At 41.4% G+C, this 10,917-nt stretch overlaps 1 protein-coding gene across 7 annotated transcripts in view; it reads right to left on the bottom strand.

Annotated features, from left to right (window-relative positions):
• RIN2 (Ras and Rab interactor 2) overlaps nucleotides 1–10,917 on the bottom strand; it is an 81,625-nt gene that overhangs the window by 21,033 nt on the left and 49,675 nt on the right. For all 7 annotated transcript variants that reach the window (XM_030021640.2, XM_030021636.2, XM_030021638.2 and 4 more), the window contains 4 exons: nucleotides 8,526–8,718; nucleotides 7,642–7,753; nucleotides 5,050–5,122; nucleotides 2,016–2,107 (listed from right to left, as the gene is read on the bottom strand). In XM_030021640.2, coding sequence (XP_029877500.1) covers nucleotides 2,016–2,107; nucleotides 5,050–5,122; nucleotides 7,642–7,753; nucleotides 8,526–8,718 — 470 coding nt within the window. The remainder of the gene's footprint in view (nucleotides 1–2,015; nucleotides 2,108–5,049; nucleotides 5,123–7,641; nucleotides 7,754–8,525; nucleotides 8,719–10,917) is intronic.

The following is a 10,917-nucleotide window of genomic DNA, read 5'->3' as shown; positions in this document are numbered from 1 at the left end:
AGGAAATGGCCCGTGGTGACAGGCCACTGCCAGAGAACCTATGTTGACACAGACATATTTCTCTACATAGTCATGCAATGCTGCTGGTGTTTTCCAGCTCCATGACTTCACATCCTGCCTGCAGCTCCCTCAGCAGACTGGCCAGTGTGCCTGGCACGTGGGCTGTTGCAAACACGCATGATATAAGTGCTGCTGCAGGTGAAACACAAGACAGACAGAGAGGGACTCTTATGTTCAGCACGTGAAACCTTACAGGTTGGCAACAGCCTTGAAACCTTTACCACCAGTTCTTCCTGATGTGATTTGCTGGGCTACATGCTGTTGACCTGCCTTGTACAGTTCCCTCTCTGAGCCTGTGGCATAACAGAGCTCTGACAGGAGCTACAACCCTCCATGTTCAGACCAGGGTGTTTTGTGCCTACATGTTGCTTAAGGAAAGCTCACACTTAACAGGAATGGCCCTTGGGAGTTTTTAGGCACCTCTTGGGTCCGCAGTGTTGAAGGGCTGACTTCTTTGTGTGCTCTTTTGCATGTGGACACCTAAACTCCGTCAAAATCTCAACTTTGTCATCTGGTTTTTGCTCACAGAAACTGTGCTCTTAATCTGGTGTATAGTAGGTAATTGATCCCAAATATACCAACCACACAGTTAGACGCTGATCCATCACTCTCCTCAGCTTTCAAATTTATTAGCTTAAAGAAACAACACACAACAATGTAGACAGAGACTGTTCAAGAGCAAGACTAACTCCACAGCAAGTAGGCCATGGTGCTCTCGGGTACTGAGGACAAAGTGTGGTTAGTCTGGAAAGCTTGCTCAACACCACCATTATCATCTTCTATGGAGAAACTCACCTAATATTACTTTAAGGCTTCCAGGCGTCACTAGGAGACTGTCTTCACTATGCTGTATCCCAATTAGACCTTTTTTTTTTTTTTTCTATCCAAACATTCACCTAATCAACAGTTCCATGTTTGCCTCTATTCCCATGAAAATCCGTACTTGCGCCTAATTATCTAAACTTGCAGATAAGCACTGCAGAAGTCATTTGTCTCCTCTCTAAAACAAAACCCTTAATTGCATTGCTACTGAAGCAAAACAAAACGCAAAGCAGTGCAATACTTCCCTGTGTATGGCTTTGCTGCAGTCCCACCAAATAGTTCTAGAGAGCCTCATATTAACACTGATTTAGTGAGGATCCATTTCCAAATCAAAGACGATTCAAAAATCTACTGGGACAAAGACTGCTGACAGTCAATCCTCCCTTCCTGCAAAAGGAAATGAGGCCATTCAGCACTTTGCAGAAGTTGCTCAACGATTCATCTGGGTGGAGCCCATGTTTCAAATCCCGCCAGGCTTTGCGTCTCCTGCAAGCCCAAGGTACATTTTACAATGAGCCTGTATTTGGTTGTAGCAGTCAAGCAATGCAAGGACATACCCTTGCATTTTCTTTTGCTATTTTAAAAATTTCACCAAACCAATGCACATGGATATGTCCTGCAGATCCTATGTATACAATCCTCCTTTTATTAATATGCTACTGCACTGAGCCACTGATCTCAAAAATCACCATTCTAAGATCACATGTCAATCTGAACAGAAGTTTTATTAACAGTGAACCTCAGTTCCTACACTCTCCTGGCAACTCCAGCAAATTATCAGGCTAGTGCCTGCTATGTGAGCCTGCAGCCAACATTAGCCCTTGGAGGAAAAGCTACATCAAACGTCTGTCTGGGGACTGTAAGACTTGCTTTGCCCAAGGGCTGCCCAAAGAGGGGAGAGGAGAAGGAAGAAACAGCACTTACAAAAATATCACAGAAGGCACAGAAGGAAGGAAGAGCACCAAGGTCACCATTTGGCAAGTACAAGGTCTGGCCTTCCCAATAAGAGAAACTGCTTTTCTAAATGAAATCTGTATCATCACTGACCAATATGAACTACTTAATGATACAGACTATTTCTTCAAGCTTAAAGAATGCTACAGGAAATGACATATACGTAGAGAACTACTTACTCAGTCCAAGCTGAGCAATCTCTTCAAGTTCAGCTTCTGTCTTTGCTGCAGCAATAGCACGAGGCAACTTCAGGGTGAATGGAAGGACATCCCTGTTGTCGAAGAGAAAAACAATTACAGTTTTCACAACAACATCCATAGTTTTAAAAGCATTTGTTTGCAACACTGGCAGTGGCTGAGCTCTAATTCTTTTAATTTTCTTCTTAAGCTGTGGCAGGTAGCAAGTGCCTTAAACACACAGCACACAGTGAAAACATGACCAACCCCAGGGCTCCTTTATATTGGAAAGTGGTATGAAGTGCAAGTGACAGTCAAGTCCCCAAGACTCTCTTTAGGCTCATTTCCACAGAGCCATCCAATATTTTCTCCCATTACAGCAGAAGCTTTTACACCTGGTCTTTTACAAGCATACCAGTGAGATGCAAAAGTGTTATCTGCACTTTACCCTTCAAAGAAGCTTCTTAGTTTTTGAATACGCTGTTGTTTGCTCTCAAAGTTGAATTCCAGTTCTCAGAATAAAAATTCAGATGAGTACTTGGGCAGCTACCCTACAAATTTCTAAGCTAGGATGTTTTGGTGCTACTCTGTCCTAGGCTGAAAACACACTTCATTTAAGAAAGTCTTTATAATTTATTCTTATATGTGGTTTCTCTTCACTGCCTACCAGTTCAATGGATGTTTACAAAGGGAGATGCCTGAATGCATGAACAATAGCATAAGCTAAATCCCGTGTAAAAAGCTTTGACAGAGATTTTAAGGGACAAAGCTACTTAACCATATGTACATTGTATGAGTAGTACCATCAACCAATACTATACCTCTTGCCTACCCAATTGGTACACCCTCAAACAAGAGTGCATGCTAAACTGCAAAATCTGCTGTAGAAGTGCCTGTGTAATTAAGAGTCAATGAGAACAAATGGAGCACAGGAATCCTACATACAACTGGTGTCAGCATAATCTTTTTGTTAAGGTTGTGAACAAGCCAAACATCTGTTGTAGCACAGACAGATAGTGGGTTTTATCACATAAATATTCTCTATGGTGTTTGTTAAGTTGTTGAAAAAACAGGATCTCAGAACGCCACTCAAATTTAAATCAAGCATATGCACGAGACTGATACACTAACTAAAAAGTATTTGAAAAGACACTTTCAACGTAGTACCACAGATAATCTAGTCTAGAACATCATCATGGACTCAGTACAAAGACAGGTAACCCTTGACTCCTCCTACAAACTGACTGGGTATCTATTGGAAGAAATTTCCTCTGGTTTTAGGAAATCCTCCTGGTTTTGCTGTGATGTACCAAATGGTACTCTCTCTTTCTCATGATAGCTGCCTATCTGTTTCCCTAAGAAGTCTATACATTTTCTTCTTGCACCCCCTGCAATCCTAGACTGCTGCCTGAAGAGGACAAGAATGCTGGGTAGATGCTGACACTTAAGAAACATTAGGCAAACAGAAACACTTAGGATGCTTCTCCACTGAATGCAGAAATAAGCACGTGCTTCCGAAAGCATACCCACATTCAAAGAGTAAGCTTCATCTACTGAAACCTCTGGACAGGTTTGCAGCTGAAATTGTATTTATTACTGGTATCTGTGGATGGGTTTGCAGCTAAAGTTGTGTATAAAAAGATGCAGTAGGAAAGCTTTAACACCATGTCTAAGTTGTGATCACCGCTCTTTTCACTTCCTTCCCTTTCTCCAAAGGGCAACAAGAAAAGGAACAGAACAATAAACAGGTGAAGAGCCTGTTTATGCAGTTTTGTATTGCCTCCTGAATGGGAGGCCTGACTGCATCAGAATACTAAATTCACACTTGGCTGACTGAAATACCATTATGAAAATTAAAGCCACTTTGCAGAGAGACTCTCAGGTACAAGACTCATGAGCAAGGCAACAAGCTACTGTGTGTTTGTGGGCTTACCTTTAGCAAATGCAAAGCAACTTGGAGCCTTCAGTGAAAGAAAATGGATAAAACTAATGCAAAGAAACCTACATTTGCTGCATGCTCCCTATAGGCACTTCAAGGGAATTTACCAGAGCCTGGCTAGTGTGCAGAACTGAAAGGGTGACAAGCCAAGGCATCTCATCATTAAACTGCTTTTAAATGCAGTTTCAGCTCATTTCTCATCTGAATGCTGACCAATTCCTTATGGGGTATAAACATTTCTTTCATCATGTGCATGTACAGCTCGGCAAAATGGAGGCCTGTAACAAAGGGGGTCTAGATGCTTCTCCACCACAAACAAAAACAGTAAGCACAGCAACCTAAGTGTATCCCTAGTGAGCATTTCCCACACCAGAAATCACCATTGTCAGCACTAATTAGCAACTTCATCGCAGTAAAAGGACCAAGACCATCAAAGTTGCCTCTCTCTGCTTCCTTCAGAAAACGTGCAGATGTACAGTTTGGCCATGTCCTGTCTGTGGATAAATGTAAGGCTTGAGTATCAGTCTGGAAGTTTTCACCAGTAAACTAAAGTCAAATTGAAAAACAACTTAAAAGATAAAAAACACCAGCTATTTTTCCTCTGCATACTACCTGGAAAACAAGCTCGGCAACCATAACTGGAAAGCTCATGAGGCCATTTTTGTTGTTCACAATTTAGATTCACATCTCAGTTGTCATATTCTACAGTGTGATCTAACATTTTTCCATTATGCTCCAAAAAATGCTTTTTACTAGCAATTCCAAGAAACAGACATTGCAAGATAGTTTATGGTGCTTATTAAATGAGTTACAGAGCAGCTAAGAAAGCATTACAAGGTATCAACTAAAGTAAAGTTCAACTTGGCAACACCTCACAGTTGGGTGGGTAACATAACACCAGCCTTCCAATAATCAGCACCAAATAAGACAGAGAGACTTGCTTCCAATTCTCATCTCTTATTTCTCCCATTACTTTCTAAGACTACCCAGGAATATTTGTAGATTGGCAACATAAGTATCATGCTGAACCAAGTCATCAAGAGTCTCTTATTTCAAGACAGTCTAGCAAATGCAACTCAGGACATAACACCATCTTACCTGCTAATACAGTAGAAAGCAATGAGCCTGAATAAATCAGCAAAACTTATTCCAGACCCCTCCAAGGAAAATGCTGCAAAGTTACAAGAGAGAAAGAATCACACATCTATCCACCATTTCTTAGAAAAGCTTAATAAAATGCATCTCAGATTTTTGCATAAAATTACTAAGTTTACACCATCAAACTAGCTACTGTTTGTTTAAGAGAAAACAGCTGTGTGGAGGAAAACATGTCTCTGCTAAAGGTGTTTTCAAGAACATACTGATAATCCTGGTGGTGGGTTTGTTTCTGTATTCCAAACATATGGTCTAATTCCTGGGAAACAGATCAAGTGTGATTAGAATTGCACAATGTTTTGCTAATAAATCAATAACCGAGGCTTTGTTTGCCCAGTGTACTACCTCATCTTAAATCTCTCATTTCCTCCTCTTGCATTCCATTTACTCACTTGTCTTCTCCCCAGATGTGTTAGCACCTAATGGGAGATAAATTTTTATTCACTTTAAGAAAACCATTTAACCTGAAAACCCTTTAAAAAAAACCTCAAGACAATTCTGCTTCATGCCATTGCCTTGCACAATGGGGGAGGAAGACACAAGCAATGGCTTTCATTTTTTCCCCCCACTCCATACCATTGTTTCTTATTGATATAAATACTTGTTCACAGTAATAATGACATAGAAATGATTGCCACCTCACTTACATTAAGCTCTGACTCCAGTGGCAAATCTCACCCAATGACTACAAAGATAAAGCGGAAGAAGTTCCTAGAGTGAAACAATGTAGATCTTTCGCCTCTAGACATGACTGAGACCAGAACAGAAGGAAGAGCATTTATGAAATATAACGGTAGCGTAAGACAGGTTCCTGAAGTACATAAACATCAGCCTCTTGCAGCCTCGGACAACTTCTACAAAGTGGTGAACGTGAAGTCTGATTGCTTCAGCCCATCTCTGAGTTAGAAAAGCCAGATCACGAGGGTGAATCTCCAGCTGGCGTGGTGCGCACACTGTCACTGCTTCACGGGCAGAGGAATGCTTTTGAAATTCATCTCCCAGGGAGAGTACCTCCACTGCTTCAGATGCTTCAGACAGCTGGGCTGAAACAAGGCAGACTCCTGGGCTTGGTGGGGAAAGCCAAAAGCCATGCAGCAGCTTTGGATACCTCAGCAACGCCTCTCAGTGAGTAGCGAAGGCATAATTTTGTCAGTACTCCATGCTGCAAGGCCAGCTTCCCCATGCCAAAGTTCCAGTGCTACTGACAATAAAGTCTGCACATGAACCAGAGTAAAACTTAAGTCAGGTACTGATCTTTTATCCAACCTTTACACTCAAAGACAGGTCAACCTGGTCATTTTTGTGCCTAGAAAAAGGGATTTCTTTAAGAGAGATGCTACCAGTGGAGACAATAAGCATGCAGGTGATCTGGGGGCGAGCTAAGAAAAGACAAGTGTTCAGATCCCCAACTACAATTAAAACCTCAGTTATGACTGGTGAGTAAAAACATCAGTAGATACTTCCCCCTTGTGGTAAAATATTATTCATGAAAGACAATATATTATTATTTTATTTTCTAGATGGGAGAGAGGGAATTCATTAGTTTAACAAGCCTACAAACACAGCCTTAGATCCCACTTAGATCAACTATCATTGATAGCTTTCTCTTCTCTTTGCCATGCCTTATTTGTAACTGGAACCAAAACAAGACACATAGAATTAACTTCTGTTGCTCGGTGTGGGGAAGGGAGAGGTAAAAAGGAAAAAAACTCAACTAAAATTATCTCAGTTTACTAATAGAAATAGAAGTTAACTATAGACCCTCTGCTTCAGGGAAGTTTAACTGAAATTGTTGCCAATTTTCTCCAGTTTTCACTTTCTTGTTAAAATGAACCATTTGCTCCACTTGCAGCTTCTGCACCACATGCACTCACCAGCTGCAGCTTCCTTTTTTCATTCCTATCTCTCAAACATATTTTTCACACCCTCCCTCTAAAGAGATGAGGTTAGTATTGTTTTGAAACTGACTGGAACTCTAACATTTGCTCATTTCTGTCAGAAAACAGAGAGCAAATATAGTTGGAATTAAAGGAGAAAAAAAAATGATCTCGCATCAGAAACAGTTCCAAAGGGTTAAAATCCATTTAGTTATTACATTTAAAAAAAAAACCAAAAAAACCCCACCACACCCCAATTTGTAGACAGAGAGCACTCATGACACAGTTGCACCCAACAACAGTCCCCTGAGTACAAGGAAACGCAAGGACATTTCATTAACGGGAGACAGGATTAGAGACTGTGCTTCTACAGAAGAGGGTAACTACCCATAATAATCAGTGAGTCCTGGATTCAGCAAGGTACATAAAAGAAATATTCCAGTTGTATCCAGCACAGACTTAAGGGTTTCTGTATATCTTCCCTTCTCCAGGATATGCCTGACCCACTCGCAGAGCCCTCCTCAGGGAGCACTGTAGGCAGTCTGTGACACTATTTGCATGACTTTGGGTATCTTCTGCTGTGCATTTCACCAATGCAGAGTGCTCCTGGATCATACAGGGTGACAAATAGCTGAAAAGTACGTAACTCACAACTTACTGTATGTGCTTTCTTTTACTGCAAATTCTTTTAGGCAGGACCCACAGTCACTGGGCAGACGCAGAGAGATTACTTTCTTCTGCAATCTCGGGGATTTCCTAACCAGAAATATCTGTTGTGGAGAAGGCAAAAGGACATGGATTTAGCTTCATCACAGATGCCTTAACAGAGACAGATTTTATAGACAAAAGGAACCAGAACAACTTCACGATCTCCAATCTACATAAAACATCTCAGAATTTTACTTGGACCTGATACAGTAGCGACCAACGGCTTGGTGTAAGATGGCAGCAGAATATTTAGCAAAGCGTCTCATCCTTGTATAACAGACACACGTAACACCAAGTCCATTATGCCCTTCTCTGAGCTCTCCAGTTTAACATGCAGCAAATCCCAAGGTTTGAGTCAAGCTGCAGAGTCTGGAAGAGACTGATGGTGGAGTGCTCCTGTGTCCCACCAGCCCATTCATGCAATCCTGCTGCACCAGGATGGAGGCAGCATTAGAAACATGCCATCAGCCTTATCCAAGCAGACAGGGCCTGGTTTCCATCATAGCAACTTTAATGCAGGCACCGCTGAAGAATAAAATGGCTTTCTCATTATTGGGGAAATACATCTGTTACATACAACCCTGGCTGGCAAGGTCCAGCTTTGGAGCTGTAATTGCAGCAGTCTAGTTCTCAGCTCCAGAGGACCCCAAACCAGTCCCCCAACATATCAGCTCAGGTAATGGGTCACACTCCAACCAGTCCAGCTGCCGAGTACTCAGGAAGCCCTTGCTTGGATATCCAAAGTACAAAAGAAATGGGGGTGGAATGTTGGTTGTTTTTTTTTTTTTTTTTTTTTTAAACTTGCATCAAATAAATTGAAATGTAACTTCTTACCCCAGGAGGCTGGGCCTGCAGAATTTCCCTGGCTTCAGCGTCATTCAGACCAAGCTGCAGCCACACAGGGTGAGTATGGAGGAGCTTGTCCAATATGCTTAGCTTGTTGGATAGGCTGTCATATCCAGAGTCCCGGGGGCAGCTTTTTACATCATTTTTCTCAGGAGAGACATTATCCATGTCCTTTACTAGACTGTGAAAAATAAAAAAAATAAAAAATTTAAATTAGACATGCTAACCTCCTATAAACAATCACTCAGTTCAGCAGTTATCACAAAGCTAATGGTGCAGCTGGCACCCTGGACTTGTATTTCTCCCACTGAGAATTCATACAATTAGTACACACAAAAATACTCTTATCCATAAAATTTCTTTCTTTCACTTATCCTCAACTTAACAGCTACCTTTAAGATAAGCCTTAGCATTCTTCTTCTAGCTTGTTGAAATTCGGCAGTCTCTTCAGATACAGGTGTATATGCATATGTGATCAATTGAACATTTCACCTCCTTTCTTTGTTATGTTCACATTTGGAAAAACTTCTCTTCAAAGGTATTTATACAATTGAGAAATTTTTATTCCCAAATAGATTGCAAAAGCTGCAACTTACAGAAATCTTCCTCTGTCCTGCCTGCCAGAAAAATCTGTTCAATATTCTGACAATGGAGCAACTCACTACCTGTTGGTGATCACTGCACCAAACACAAGCACTTTCTCTGTTTGCTTGTGGATTATTTTCACAACAGAAGCCCACAAACTAGCATCACTTCATCTTATCCCCGGACTACTGTCTCTGCTCTACCAGCCCAGTCATCTTCACAGCTGTGTATCCATCTTCATTCCCCTCTATTAATGCGTGGTCAGAGACCTCAGTCAGGAGAAAGGGAAAGGACAAGGACAAAGAAGTTAAATGCCCTAAATAACCCTCCCTAAGGCACAGCTTCACTAAGAAATCATCCTAAGTGGTGGTAATTTTTTTTATGGGCCATGCTCTAAATTCTCTAAATATTTACATTTTTGCCATTTTATTATGAAAGGTCCTTACCTCACATTTTAGTACTACACTTCCCAGGATCAGAAGCAAGTAAGGAATTGTATATTTATGCTCTTAATTCCTTTGGCTCTGGATCGACTCCTATGTGAGGAATAAAGGCTAAACTAAGTGTGAATGTGGCAAACTAGTGTAAGGTTAAAATTTATTTGGGGCAGAGCAGCTAAAGTTACTGCTAAACTCAGTAATGAAGTACAGTTCTTGGAGGCTATAGATACTTGTTATGCATTAAAAATCCAAATAAATGGAACACTTTGAGAACTCCTTTTGTTATGCAAAGCTTTGCCATCATTCATATAACACAGAACACCCAGTACAATTGCACGTGTGTTGGTGGTTAAAATTCCTCATCTTTGAGCTAGAAGTACATCCTAAGATTCTTCCAGTGCTAGGAATCACTACAGAACAGCTACTCTGGTAACAGCTTCCTGATGACAATATTTGAGCATAGACCAAAAATGCCCTGCAAGCTCAAGATCTGACCCGCTAAGACATCAGGCACAGAGGTTGTGTTCTCCCTACAGACCTTTTCTGATGGCAGAAGAGGCCCTGAGCAGCAGAGGGCAACGCAGCTGCATCTCCCCATTGCAAACTGTCTCGCAGCTCTTCTCAACTTCGTCTTTTGGACAGGCAGTAAACATCATTAACAGCGTTTACCACCTTCATTATGCCAGTTACTGTACCCAGAGCAAGTGGGTAGAGACTTCACAAGCACAGGAGCACGGAATGCTTAAAACCAAACACAAAAATCTGCTTCCTCCACCCCCCAATAACCCTACCCCAAAACAAAACCCACCAGCCAAACAACAAAAACCCCAACCAACCAAACTGCTTTTTTTCTAGCTTTGGTCAGCTACTTGCAGCATCTCTGGACAGGGCTAGAAAGGAAAGTAAACGGGATAGAGAACTTTCACTGCATGATCAGATAAGAACAGGCACAATCACTCAAACTTTTCACTACTTCGATCAGTTATCACTACCAGATCACCTGTGTGCCTCTCCCTTCCTTTTTGTCCTCTTTCTCAGTTTGCTTATTTATGATGTGATGCCTTTTAGATTTGTAAAGCATCTAAAATGCAGATGATCTTCCCTCCCCGAGTGTCAAAAGCTGTTAGTAACTGCCAGTATGCCTTCAAGGGGCACAAAATACACAGAAACATGTTGTGTTCAGAAGGGAAGTAGTGTTTACATCAGTTATGACAGGGCTCTGAAAATGCCACAATAGGAATCCTGGGTTCCCCTTTCAACCATGGTCCCAGCAGAACCTAGTGTTGTAATGTATGAATCTCCACAAAAGTCAAATCATGAATCACAAAAGTGTTTTCATGAGCTGTACCTCCAGT

Source organism: Aquila chrysaetos, chromosome 8, assembly GCF_900496995.4.
Source record: "Aquila chrysaetos chrysaetos chromosome 8, bAquChr1.4, whole genome shotgun sequence".
NCBI lineage: Eukaryota > Metazoa > Chordata > Aves > Accipitriformes > Accipitridae > Aquila > Aquila chrysaetos.
The sequence above is the reverse complement of the archived record's forward strand: the minus strand, read 5'-3'. Positions and strand labels throughout refer to the sequence as shown.